The 15,231-nt window shown below is 32.5% G+C and overlaps 2 protein-coding genes across 5 annotated transcripts in view; one reads left to right on the forward strand and one right to left on the reverse strand.

Annotated features, from left to right (window-relative positions):
- Nucleotides 1-15,231, forward strand: part of LOC105667425 (sex-regulated protein janus-A-like) — a 67,513-nt gene that overhangs the window by 22,513 nt on the left and 29,769 nt on the right. The window lies entirely within an intron of this gene.
- The window catches only part of LOC105667424 (arrestin homolog), a 50,830-nt gene that overhangs the window by 20,194 nt on the left and 15,405 nt on the right, over nucleotides 1-15,231 (reverse strand). For all 4 annotated transcript variants that reach the window (XM_067355072.1, XM_012359222.2, XM_067355070.1 and 1 more), the window contains exons 4-5: nucleotides 3,979-4,032; nucleotides 575-710 (exon numbers count right to left, since the gene is read on the reverse strand). In XM_067355072.1, coding sequence (XP_067211173.1) covers nucleotides 575-710; nucleotides 3,979-4,032 — 190 coding nt within the window. The remainder of the gene's footprint in view (nucleotides 1-574; nucleotides 711-3,978; nucleotides 4,033-15,231) is intronic.

Below are 15,231 nucleotides of genomic sequence, written 5' to 3' on the forward strand. Positions count from 1 at the left end.
TATGTATATAGTTTTTATTTATATTACAAATTTACTGCGTATCTCAATTATTATGGCACTAAATTGACTAAAGTATCATGGCGTATAAAATGTGTTTGAATATATCGCACATTTAGCAGTGTTCCAAAATATATTGTCTCGTTAGAAATAGGTAAATGAGTTTGCCAAGGTTGGGGAAATAGAGTATGATTAGTATTTTATCTCTTCCATTCTGGAAATTGGATTGTTCTTCCGAACTTTAATTAACGTTCTTCTGATCGAATGATGTGGCGTAGGAAAGCTTCCCGGTAGATTTAGTACTATATCTATATACGAACAAGATTCTTTAAGTTCGAAGAATTTATGTCGATCATTGAATTTAATTTCAGGATTTGGTAACAATTTCTAGAGAGATAAAATTTTTTAATATTAAAAAATATCAAAAAATTCTATAACATTAAAAACAAGTTTGTAAAAAATATCAGATTTGAGTATTACACGCGAATTTATCTTTTTAATAAATATTCTAGTAATCGCATTGAAAATAACATTAAAAGAAAATAATTCGTCCATCCGCGTTATAGTGGCTTCTTACCCTTTTCTCCTGTAAATAATCGGGATCAACTAAAAGGACACCCTGGAGTTTATCGATCCTGTCTTCAGTAACAATAAGATCCCTGCTGGCTAGGTAAAGCGTCAATTTATTATTTGGTGAGGATTTCTTGTACACCCTGCAGACCAGAAAATATCTTGTATTAGAAGAAGAATATCTTGAAAAATTATATGTATGTATATTAAAAGAAGCTTAATAGTGCTAGCAATCGAGTAAATATGTTACAAAATTTATTCATTAAAGTTGCAGTTTGAATATTTAACGGTGAAGATACTTGTAAATCCTTTCACATTTGAACAGCATTTGATAGTTAAATAATTTACATGTCAAAGAACTGATTGACAATAAAATAACATGCTATATATTTTTTTGTAAAATATAAGTGAATAGGTATAATATGTCAGAAAAATATGATTCTTGTGTCATTTTAGTTTTTTGGCAATTTAATTTTCGATTTTCGATACGTAAAATAAAAAAATTGAAAAAGTAGTTATAAACGCAAAAAAGGGCAAGCGTGATATACTTCACAGAAGTATTAGAAATTCATTGTTTAGCAAAATTTTCAGGCAAAGATTTATTATTTCTCGGCGACGCGGAGTCTATGCACCTGTCTAAGGTAATCTACCGGCTAATTCGTCTTTGTGGCGAAGCAGTTTCTGGTTCAGAACAGTTGCCTGCAATTACAGTCCAGATTGTATAGACTCAATCCGCTTTATTCCATTTATCGTTTATCAAGCGAGCTATCAATTTCACCGAGATTTCAGCCGTCCGTCGTTCGTTACTAACTATATTCATTTGTTATCATGGCATGTCGTCAAAATGCGCAACGCTCTTCGTTGCGCACGCACACTGCGCAAATATATTTGTTCAGGCGCGATTGTATATCAAGATGTAATTATATTTGATTCCAGGTCTTTTTCATGAAGTGATATAACATAATGGCATTATTATTAACTGTATCGTTTAACGTGGCGACAATTAACAATGAAATTGCTAATTATTGGTTCAATTTGCTTGAAAGTAATCGTTTGTAAGCTGTAATTAAAGTAAATGATTCATGTTCGGGATTATTAGCTCGTAATCAATTGTTTCGCATTATCAAGGCTGTTTACTGCAGTATTTAATGTACAACTTTGCAATAATTAGCGATGATAAATTTAACGATTATTTAGCACTTCGTTTAGCTGATAATAATTATTTGAAACGTTTGCTTTATCAACACTATTGCAAATCTCATACAAACATGCATTTGAAAACGGCTGTTAAAACCGCAACCGGCTTAGTGCCGCTTAATTTGATTTACACTATGCGTGTATATCTTATGTTCGATGCTGATAAGTCAAAGTAAAATTTCAATGATGAGATTTGCGTTGTTTTGCATTTTTGAATTTTTCAAACTATCAGAATTATATTAGAAACGTGAAGAAAATATGATTCGTGAAGGAAATGTGAAAAATCTTGTTTAATTGTGATAATTGTGCTAAAAATTTATATCATTATTAAAAAATTAACGTCGACGCAATCGCATAACATTAATACATGTGATTAGCTTATAATCGATATTTTATGATACATATTTACGTATTATTAAGCATTATTGATTTTTTATAACAAAGTCAGAGATTGATTGATGTGAATACACCTTACAGTGACTGAAATGTTGTAATTAAACTTTGCAACAGAATTTATTATGTAACGGTCATTTTTGTTATTCTTACAGAAGCCACGTTCTTTAATTAAAGATGAGGGTTGTGCGTATTAATCATACTTTTCTCGACATAGCTGTGCGTATATTTATCGGATGAATATTTGCAAGACATTTACTGTTATGACGTGCTAAAAAGCAGAATTTATGATGAACTAATTATATTCGTGGAGATCTTTCAATCGAAACTCTCTGATGCTCTCTTCACATGAAAGCGTGAAATTTTTTATTACTTTATTACCACTTTTTATTAACATTATTTAATAAAACAAATATTTATTCTATATTCAAAGTTCGTAGCTTTTTAAAACTATACTGAATAATGTTTGTGCTTGAATAATCCATTTTTATTGGAATTAATGTAATTAAAAAATTTATTTACTTATATATTTTTTCAAAACATATATTTATAAGATGTTGGCAGTGTTATGGTTTTATATGTGAAAGTGCTCAGTGAACCGAACACATATTTAGAGTAAATCTGAATAAAAAAAAGCATTCTTGTTTTATCGTTTCCAGATTGCCTTTTTGTATGTATTTCAATAGCGTAGTGGATAGCTAAAAAACAACAGCGCCTCAAAGCAAATAAAATACGATCGGGTAAATTGAATAAAATAGCGAAAACGTTTTAAACACGAGATAAAATACAACGTATCTGCGTGATAAAACAAGATTTGGCCATAGTATTTATCAGAGGAAATAAAATGCCGTTGGAGTAAAAGTTTGTCGCTAATTTTGAAAGTAAAATATTTTGACTTAAATCAGAGACGGATTCATCTGCGATCGAAAAATGGTGTTTTACGTATAAACGTTTTTACTTTGTATAACTTTGCACAACTTTTATCAATGATATGGGATTAAAAATGTAACGCGATAATATTTTATGCATTTCAGTTATATATTCTTAAATATGCTTTTAATATTCATTCGTAGTCGATGTATTGATGAAACGTTATATCCGATGAGAACCTAGCGATAAATCACGTACGCTTTATATATGAATATTCTTGATAATATATAGATAGATATACATTTATATGCACGATTTGGAATTAATCTTTTTTGCATTTCCTTTTGTACTATCCTATATATTTTTATTGGCGAAACATTACTTGGAGAAAAATTCTCTCTTTTTATAGCCGTGCAAATTCAGGGCATTATCCCTTCAAACTTTCTGAAGCGAATTGTCTCGACCGTAAATATCCAATACTTTTTTTTTCTACCGAGACAGCTATACATTATGAACAAACGGGTCAAGGGTTTCTCGCAATTTTAATTATTCAGTTTTTTCAGCTTCTAATGACATTGGCATAAACGTAACACGCACGAGCAGATTTTGGCTCGCATTAAGTTTTTATTAGAGCTATTAACGGTATTAAAATTATCAACGGTGCAAATTATTATAACGAGTATTTTAATGAATTTCGACAGTAATGAATTTGGACAGGTTACATCTTTCGTTTTTTATCATAGTTATATCTAATATAGTTTTGTCATAATTTTGGTATATTAAATTTAAATTAGAGATAAAGTAGTTGCATTGATAGTTTTGATGCGTTTAAAAATGTTAATTTTACACAAAAATAAAATGTAATATGAAGAAAAATATGAAAAATATGCTTGTTTGCGATCGCAATTTATATTTCGATAATTGTTTCAAATCGACGTTCTTTAATATTACCTTTGACTGTTGAATGTTGAATCCAATACATGATCCGGATTCGCATCAGCTTTCCTGAAACATACAAGAAATAAATCGTATTGCGCATTGAAAGAACGCATTTACTTTTGATGCGAGCAAACGAAATAGCTAAATAAAGATTCGAGCATTTCCGGCAACTATTTGAACATGCGTATAAATATTTTGAAGACAGAAAGTACTTTATCTATGGTTTACAAAATCATTGATATAAAGGTTGGAGAGGAGCAATCTCGACTGTTGATGTTTCACTTGCCAACAATATTATGCAGGCTTATTTATTCCATTCACGTTTCTCGATCGTTCAACTGTAAAAGTGCAACACGTGTCACAGTGTGAACCATTATTACGTCATGTTTTTATAGGATGATATTCATATTTTTTGTATCTAGATTTATATATATGCCAAGTAATGGGAAAAAAGGGAGTGATTAATCAAATATTTTAAATTTTTCGAGAAAACGCGATTTATCTAACATTTCAAGTTGCATAGAAAACTCTTCTTTGGCGTTGGAAAGATTTTTTGCGTTGAAATTTTGTCAGTTTGGTGCTTGCATTGTTTTCTACGAAAATATTCTGTTTTTAAAATACAGTTCCTCTTCTGATCTAAAAAGGTTTTAAGCGTGCTTATAATTTCATGTAATTAGGAAAATTTTGAGATATTTTCAGGGACTCCACGTGAGAATTGCTGATGCGAAATTATTCAGACGAAACGACGCGAGTATAACTTTAATTAACAAATCAAAACGTGCGGCTTACGCCGTGTGAGTTACCGGATTCGTACACCGGATTCGTAATTTGTCACTGTTTTAATTGTGGGTTTGTTTCGCGTTGTGTAAGACAGACTTTTGTGAAGCTTTGCAGAAAATGAAATAAATATGCACGAGTTTGCGCGACACGGCAGGAATATTCTCGACGCAGCTTTTATATCTGTAGCTTAATTTCTTCCGAGGCTGATGTACAGGAAAAATATTTCCCAAGCATGGTGGAAATGCCCGGTCAAATCAATAATATTGAAAAATATTTTAGCGATACATTCTTCACACAAATTTGGAGTCAATTTTGATTTTAACAAATATTCAAACGTTTAATTGCGGAAATATTGAAGATCAAAGATTTTAAAGCGAATTTAATATTAAATATGCAACGGGATAAAAAAAATATATTTATGGTTAATCAGGCTTTATATTACTTTGTGAAATTTAATTATCAAGAGAATAAAAAATTATATTATAAATTAAAAATTTGCGATCGCTTAAAATCTTTTACTGAAATGTTAGTTAATTGTAGAATATCTTTTTTTCATCACATTGTTATAAATAAATTAGAAAAGACATATAATTGCCATCTACTAAAGTGCTTAGATGTGCTTAGACGATTTCGATCACGGCGCAATTAAGTAGATCGTAAGACGTGACGCTAATAGGTCTACGTGATTGTAATTTATCGCAGTGGTAATTGCATTAGATGGAATTCTACGCGGCACAAGATACATTATATCCAATGAAAGAGATAAATAGCTTGTCAGCTGCGTTTTGTAATATTTTTCGGTACATCGCTGCTTGTACTGATTTCAGTCATATATGTTTTCGTTATTCTTAGATTACACGTGTCAAAATTAGTCCTGATTGGTATAGTATGTCGTTAAAAACTTCATTCTAAAAGAGAAAAAGGTAGCAAATTTTTCATAATTTGTCAGCGTTATGAGAATTAATTATTGGCGGCTGTTATCCGCAAATGTGAAAATGCAATTTTTTGCAGTGTCAATTAACACGCTGTACATGTGCAAATATGTTTCGGAAGGTAACTGGGAGAAATTAAAATGCTGGAAATTATTTTCATTATATCCTTTCATTTTAATAATTCTGACTGCAAGGTAAATATATTCATGTTTATACCTTTCCATTAACCCAATTAAGAACTTTTTACTTTCAATATACCATGAATCTTTTAAAGTAGCATTGCTAATATTCGATATTACCATGTTAACTTATTCTGCTTGTAACCTCGATTCGGTGCATTGCAAAATGTTGAAATTGGAACGTTTTATAAAATCATAATGCCTGATTTTAATATCAATTTTGTTACAAAAATATTCGAATCGGTGCCGAATCATAGCGGTGAAGCGTATGAAGCTCAATGAAACAGAAATGCGCGCAAATCTTGAAATGTACGTTATTGCAATGTGCAAAAAAAAAACTGCAGTTTGACATTAAGATTTAATTGCCGTGATTCATTGGCATGTAAGCATTTTAAATGATGCATATTGCAACTGACGCACCATATAAAAATATGTCTCGATATATTACGATGTTTTATGATGAATGCTGATTGATGCACGTACGGAATTGAAGTGACCTTTTCTTTTATCTAAATCACAAGTGTAGCGCAGAGAGTTTTCATTTTAAATGTTCAACTTGGATGTTTGATTGAACAGTATTGAACGAAATTGGCAATCTGACAAAATTTTATTGAACGTTATAGGAATCGTAATTTCTCAATGCAGTTTTTGTGCATTCTGAATTTTGCACGAATTCGCATTTGGATAGATGACTTTATTGCCTGTTTATTATCGTATTACTATTTATTTTTTTTTATTAAGTAATATATTTATTACAATTTTATATAGCGTTATCAAAAGAATGTTTCATATTTCTTGAAGATCAAGTGTCATCAAGTACGTTTTATCATCATATACGCGCGTAGTCACAGGAATGTAAATTACTGCCGCACAAATATTCCCGCACGTCCTCCTCTTTAGATTAATATTACTTCACGCGTTCACAGTAAAATACATGGCATAGGCATTGCAGTGCCATAATCGAGTTACCGCAGTTTCAACTTTGTTAACCGTGCTTTTCAAACCGAATGCAACTGAAACAATCGCACGGTGCAATCGCTCGCGTCTTCTCCTACGCGTTCGAATTTCAGAGTGCATCGAGACATTAACGTCAGTTGTTTCGCACCGCCGCCCATTATCGGGCGTCGTTTTACGAGCATGCTACGCGACGATGACGCGCAGCAATACAGGGATCTCGCGGCCAGGCGCGGCACGGAAATGAATTTCGCGCTTGTATATCCCGAAGGCCGAAATCAAAGTGAAGCGGACGGAATAAAATTTCTGCCGTCGACGAAAATGCACGCGACGCAGCTCGGTGTAGCGACGCAATTGTGCCAAGAGAGGCCAGATATATCGGCGATGACGCGACGTCCAACGAGCGAATTCGATATATGCGCGAACGGATCCATACAGCGCGGACGCGGGTCCACCGGAAAATAAACCTTCGATTTTTATTAAGTTGCTTTTTGTCATAAAGTGTGATAAACGGGCTGAAAAAAATTTACCACTCTGTTTACTTTGTAACCGACTGATTTGTGCGGGGATGAAATTAAGGGGAACGGTCGAATTTATCATATGTGCCTTTCCGAAACGAAATTGACTCTTTTTCGGCACTTTTCGTACAAGCCAGTCGGTCGTAAAATAGACGAGGTTGAAAGTTTTTCTTTTGGCCCAGTCTGAATATATCTGCAACGTTAAAAATGTAATGGATGTCTCATATTTCTCTATTCTCTCTTTCTCAAATAAAAGAAGAAATATTGGACATATTCAATACTTCGGCGTCAAAAAAGGGTGGATAACGTCTGAGTACGTATGTACATTGATATAGATATCTGCGCGAAAATGTCACTGATTATATTCCTACGGATTTAAAAAAAGTATTTAAAAAAAATATTAAATTCAGATCTCGAAGAATCTCGCTGCTGACGTAGATCGACAGGCGTGAAATGTGCTCGCTTCGAGACAAAGTTTAATATTCTTGTAGCTGTAAATTGAATCGTGATCGAAAATGGAATTATCGAAAATGGGAAACAAATCCTATAAGCTAAAAGTTGTCAGCGCATCTGTTGGCGGGCCGGATAAAGTAAGCGATGTTTCAACCTTCTTATCATTCACGTGACTGACATTTTGACATTTTGTTTTGATGCTCGATTCGCTCTGGTAGATCATAGTTGATTCAACGATAATACGGTGAAACAGTTCAATGAACATTGTTGTTGCACGCTGCTCTAGTAGCAACAAGCATCTCGGCTGAAGCGTTACTTGTGATTCAGCGAGATCGTAGCGAGACCCTAGACGGTCGTCTAATTTGTTACCGTAATGAAACGACGTCTGGTTCATCACATCGAGAAAATAGTTTTCCTCCTCCCTTTATCGTCGAATTTCCATTTCACAGTCTTATTAAACGTTCTGTGAAATTTTCATTTTGCATTTCTGATGACTTCTCAAAATCTGATAAATTGTAAGGTAAAAAACCGGATTCGCACGAGAGAGAAATATGAAGATTTTGTTTTGAAATTCGAATAAATAAGAAAAACATATCTCTTTGGATATAACATGTATGTGGAATAAATATAAAGAAAAAAATATTTTTATGTCTGTTGTTTCGCATGAATGAGAATTCTTGCGCTCAGAATCTGAGATCCGATAAGAGATGGTGAAGTATTTATGCGATCATCAAAGCGATCCTTGCGATGTTTTCTCTCCTCCACAACTGATGGGAATGAACTTAAGGTTAAATACGTCGTATTTGAACTATCGTCATAAGTTGACAATGTCCATGCGTTGTCATTTGGAATTGTTTCACGTTCAAATGACGTGCAATCGTAACGTAGCGCGAATCAATAAATGCGCTACGTTGCATTGGTATGCATGGGACGCTCTTGCTAAATGGATCGGAAACGACGCCCGTTATGTTTTATGTAATATCATCGAGAAGCTCGCATCGATATCTTGATATGCGTTACACACAACTATATTATGATACTATTTGTTCAGCTGACACATTCTGCGCCGTTCACGAACGCACTTTATTCGATTATAATCTCGTATCGAATTTTTCTCAGCGATTTGAATCGAATTCCGGCTAATAAAACGTTTTACTATCCATAAATCTGATCAAAAAAATAAGCTAGATAATGGAAATTTGTGCAATTTACAACATTTTATTTGAACACATTTAGATTTTATTATATTTAGATTTTATTATATTTTGTGACGAGTGAAGTAGCGAGAAATACAACCGTAATTCCGTTACAGTTATAATCGCGTATTAATAGTATTACCGCAATATATTTAACTAACATTATCACCGATAAAAGTTACATAATTCTAGAACGCGTGAAAGCAAAGTTACAACTCCATCGGTTTCAATTTGCATCTGTAGTTCTTCTTAATGTCTGTCGCAAAATTAACGTATCGCGCGAATTCGCCTTGAACTAGTTAATAATATATAGTAATTAATATATAGTAATATGTAGTAATATGTAGTTGCAATCTAAATGTTTGAAGCATTATGCTTGACTGTGATTTCGATTACAAATCATTTTACATTATTCTCACAATCGGATTTAGTCTTATCAAGTTTAAATCCTCTCAACCTTATTAAAGCCTTTTTTCTCCTTAACAACAAGCTTTTCTAGAAAAAAAAGAGAAAGTAGTTACTCGTCAGTTGTTATCCAACTTGATCCTACAATCATCCTCTTTATCAGCTTAGAATAGCTTACGAAACTGATTATATGAAACAATATGAAGAAAAAATATTTGATTAGATAAGATTAGTAAGTATATAATATTGGTTTTATTGACTTTTTCGAAACATTTTGATGAACATTTTGCACGAATTCTGCTGTGTTAAAAATAATCTTGATGGCAGAAATAACAGATTGCAAATTTTTAAATACGATTAGCCGCAAGGTGACGAAGTATTGATTATTGAAATTGTTGATGGCTCAAAGTAATTTAATGGCAGATAAAATGTCTAAGAATATCGCAAATATGCCAATCATTGTAGAACCTTTTCTGCTCTTGACAAGATACAGCATAGTGGCACAGTCCCTCCTGCATTATTTAGGTTAATGAAGTAGCAAGCAGTTGAAAATTTATTAGCTCGATAGGAGCTTTCAGCGTCGAGAGCCACAAGTTTCAATAACTTGAAAGTCTCTTAAATTTTATATCACTTTCTACGTTTTGTCAAAAGAAATTAATTTGAATCTTGATTGCAATTACTTTAACAATAGAATGCACATAAATAATCATAAATTTTATAACGATTAAAGTAAAGCAGTAGGTGAAATATATATCTTTTTCTCAAGTTAAAAGTATCGAGAATAATTAATTTTTAATTTTAGTCTTTCCAATACCATTAATTTTATATGTGAAAATTGATAATATTTTAGTCACACATATATATACATATAATATAATTGAACATTGAATATAATTATTTCAATGCGAACAGTTAACTGACGATAAAATTATGTTTAAATATGAAAAATAATTTATTTGGAAATTTAAGTGTTGTTTATAATTAAAATAAGCATTTTGCTGCGCAACATTTTTCAAAGGTTGCACGGGAATATTTTGAATTGTACATAATAAGCTGAAATCAGATTTAATTTACGACGCGCTCGCTTTCTCTCTCTCTCTCTCTCTCTCTCTCTCTCTCTCTCTCTCTCTCGCTCTGATGTCGTTGAGAACAGGATCGATCGACGTGTGATATATATACATTATTTCCCCTCTGATTCCATTCGTGCGGTATCGCTCAATGTTATTTGTTTTTAATTTGTAACGGAAGAATAGAAACTAATGTACGGCTCTCGAGCGGAGACAGCATTAAAGAAACATTCGAATAAACTGACCACGAAAGAACGTTTGGTAAAATTCATTGCGGAAATGAAGGCGGCGGCACTGCCGAAGCAATTTTCTTTTGTGAGCGCGATGGAAGGTCGTCTTTTCTTCATTGCAACGCATAAAGGAAGTGCTCGTCGTTTAGAAGTGCTTTCATCGGGTTCGTCGAATTTATTATGTACATTTTATAATCTCACGGCTTAGACGAGGTGATGTAATTAAAATCCATGAGATTTTTGATTATGTGCTCCTGTTCTATGACAGGCTAGATCACACTTTATTACCCTTTTATTACTTTATTCCTCTCCCTTTTTACGCGTTTCCTCGCGTATAACGAATGTTATAAAAATATGAATAATAGTAAAGCGATGCTCTTTTTATTATATGTTGAAACAATGATTCCTTTGTCGAGGTTTTCATGAGACATTTTTCATGTATCTTTGATTTTGACATGTTCACAACTCACACAAGCACTCTGCCTGAGTGATATTGAAAAATGCATTTCTCTGGTCATTTTACGTTGAGCAGCTCTGTTTCAACTACTGCAATCTCGTAAAATACGAGATGCATTTCAGTTGGCTGTTCTTTTTTCAGAAGATAGTTTTATCTCACCTGCTGCATCTACTTTGCACACGTAGAGGCGTATACGGCCGGTACACTCGCGCGTATATGTCTCTATGTTCACGTATTCAGCGTGACAAGAAAATATTCACATTTTCCGACTGCCGAAAGTGTATAGCAGGAAGAGTGCTTCTCAAGTATGTACTCATCAGTTTTAACTCGTGAAAAGTGCCGTGCCAACAACTCTCAACTTTTCCTCTCACTTAGAGTTTCGGAACAAAAAGATATAATACCATCTTATCCATCAAGAAAGTATCAAACTTTATCTGTTTGTGGGATTTCAGTAATTTATTGACGGGTATTTTATGTACAGGTAAAACGAGATTTCATGAGAATTGCACAAGTGTTTGTAGTCGTTCAACTACAGCTGTGTTTATTTAGGATTGTATGAGTACCTCAAAGGTACGCTATGTTAAGTCCCATGAACGTAACTTTTCAGAAGAAGAATCTAAAGAGAATTTTCGCTTTTGATATGCTTTCAATAAAATACTTATGTTTTGCAGATTTTTTTTTGTATAACCAAAAATTCGATATGTTTCATAAAATAAAGTTGTATGATTACGGAATATGATTTTAATGTGACTTAATGCTGTTTATCTGTGTCATCATATTGTGACTCAACTTTATACAATTAACATTTCTATTTTCATTGAAAACATTTGCCATTTGGGTAAAAATTGGGGTATAGAGTTTTGTGATAATAATAACTTAATTTTCGAACAAAATGTGACTCAACATAGTATACCTCTGAGGTGCTTATATTCTCGAACGAGCCATTTATGTAGTTTCTGACATATACACGAATTCACGTAGAAACAGTTTAGAGGGAAAAAAGATTATTACGTTGAATCCACGAACTAATTTCGTTTAGATGGAAACTTGTGCGGCGTATAAAACGATTTCATTAATGAAGCTCCGACATTTTACATCTCCAGAGTTAAGCACACGGCTGTCAGAGATGCCAAGTTTCATTAAGCGCACTGCGTACCTGCATATGATATAGACAAAAAGCGATGTGACATACCCCTTTGTATTTGCAAATTTGGCACACGAAGCACTTTTATAATAAGACAACTGTACTAGACGAATCATTTTTTTGAGTTAAATATCATGCGAATATCAGTTTCTAAAAAAAAAAAAACATTTTTGATATTCAAAGACGCTTGATTTATTGAGATAATTTCTTTCACTTAATCGAAGCAATTTTATTTTTCTTTCCGTACCATCTTTATTGATAACGACCGTTGATGGCTGCATTAGTCAATATCATTTTTTGTCAATTTGGAATTTAAAGAGAAAATATCGCAATTTTTCACATGTGGTATGTTATTTTCGTTAAAAATTGCATCAAAGTTTGATGTAATCTAATATATTCGTACACGCTGTTTTATCACGCTGTTTTGCATGCTGCCTTTTTTATCGAGATTAGTGTCGAATAAAATATTTTAAAGAAAAATAAAATGTGATAATAAGAGTAGTGTTGAAATACATTGTGCGAAACAATATTTGTAATTAGGCGACAAATTCTTTTAAAAAGCAACATATTTTTGTTCGTTTATTTTACATATTTATTTCGTCAATTAATTCCACCAAATGCAACAGTTATTCTAAGGTTTATTGAGTTTCGAATGTTGCATATTATTATTACATATTGTATTCGCAGTAACATAATATATGATAGTTATGAAGAGAACGTCATAATAATACGCTTGAATATAACGTTATATTCGCTATTATTGATTTTCTAAAACTTGATTTTTAACAATTTTATATATTTCTTCTTTCGATAAACAAGCATGAAACTATATTTATCGATATATTTTGCGTGAAATAACGGATCTTTAGAATATAGTAATTTATGAACTTATTCCTGATAAACTTATTCCTGTTATTTAGTACTTGCTCCTTTTCTTTCTTTATGGTTTCTTTTATGAAATCGTAGTGCCGGTTTCAAATTATTTTTTTCTCTGTGAAACACAATCGTCGCGATAAAAAGAGATAGCAAAGAGACGACTGTCGGAAAAAAATAGCAAGCGATTGATGTAGCTACGTCAAGTATGAAGTGGAATTTTATGTCGTATACTTTTTCAGAAATTCGACATTGGAAGTATTTCATCACAACACCTATGACAAAATGTACATCGAAAGCATTCTCATCACTTGATGGATGCTTTAATATTTTCATTTCCTTACTTTATATGTCAATCTCAGAATAATGCATAATACAAAAAGAAAAATAATACATTATGCAACAAGATATTAAAATACATATAAGAATTATGACATATTTTATATGTGATTTATTATGCATTTAAAAGAAACTTTTTCCCGGCAAGTTTATGAAGATAATGATATAGATATTCTCACGTATTTTATAAGAGGGAATGTTCGATACGATAATTGCAAATGGGTTCGATATCATATTTCAGGCGCGCTGATGAGACCTTTCGTAAAAATGATATAACTTTATCCTTAATGCGAGTTGTTTCTTTTACGACGTGTACCATTTGGTTTGCGCTATATCTAATATTTATTTGTTTTTTTTTTTGCGACTTTTTTGTTGCGGATTATTTCCGAATAATTGATTTTATCATTGAACGAAACTACGTCATTTGTCTGATCATTTAATAAATATACTTACAGATTCAAAGAAATAAAAAATATAAACTTCGAAAATTTGAACGAGTCTTATGAGAACGGCAAATGTCTGAAATCTTTCTTCATAAATCTGAAATGAAATCTTTCTTCGTATATCTGCAAGCGTGTTTTTAATTAGGAAAAGTACGGTGTTATAAAATTCATATAATTAATTTTTCGTGACCATTCATCATATAATTGAATAATTTTTGAATAGGGATTTTTTATTATAATTTCGATATGTAGTGTACGTTATTTTTTCTTATTAACTCTCTCTGTGTAAGATATATTTTGACTTCATTTCGATTTGGCCTTATTTTTACGAATTTATTATTACAAACTTATTATGAATGTAGATGTGACTTTCCGATTTCGACAGAGGATAAAAAATAGACGATCGAGGAAATATAGAAAGGCATAATGGCAGCTTTGAAAGTTACGATCCATTGAAAAGACAAAAAATGGATCGAGTCCCTGGCGGATTGCTTGTCCTGGTGTTACGTATCAAACTCGAAATATATACTTGCGCGTATGTTTTGCTAGTGCACGTGCACTACGTTTACATCGTGCGACATTGTAGACATCAATGTGGAGGCGGATGTATAAATACATAAAAGGGAAAGAGAAAAAGGTTGCCACATGTATAAAAGACCACCTCAAGGGGTATTTCGCTATCCATATTTCACAAGCTCGAGAAATTCGCATTGAGTGCTCTTACGATGTATTCATCTCATGAAGTAATGCTAAAGTCACAGATTTCGTATGTGCTTTTCGCACGTACAAATTCAATATTTTTCTCAGCCTGCTAATTATACATCGCGCTATATCGTATATATATTGCAAATATATGTTGCAGTCTTTTAGATTATATGATCAATAGATTCAGATATAAAAGAAGTCCCGGGTGTGCGCATAAACAACGTGTTTCGTAACTTTTTAATGCTAAAAATACACACCTGCGAATACTCTTATAAGTATATGCATCCCATATGCGCAGAAAGAAGCTAAAATTTTTATCAACAATTTTACATTACGTAAAGTTTCGCGGGTTTTCCCGTCCACAAACGTTTATCAAGTTCTATTCGTAAATAAAATGACTTTGCGTGTAGTGTTAAAGCAGAAACAATATACGAAAAATAAGATTAGAATAGATAATACATGATGTAGTAAACGTAGGAAGTTGCATACAGCAGTATGTTATATGCACGCTGCTCATGTTTCATTTTTTAAAACCTTCCCTTCCATTCGATTGCCCCTTTCATGATCAGATCCTTTGGCAGCCGTACTCG

The sequence above is a fragment of the Linepithema humile genome, chromosome 5, assembly GCF_040581485.1.
Source record: "Linepithema humile isolate Giens D197 chromosome 5, Lhum_UNIL_v1.0, whole genome shotgun sequence".
In the NCBI taxonomy this organism is placed as follows: Eukaryota; Metazoa; Arthropoda; class Insecta; order Hymenoptera; family Formicidae; genus Linepithema; species Linepithema humile.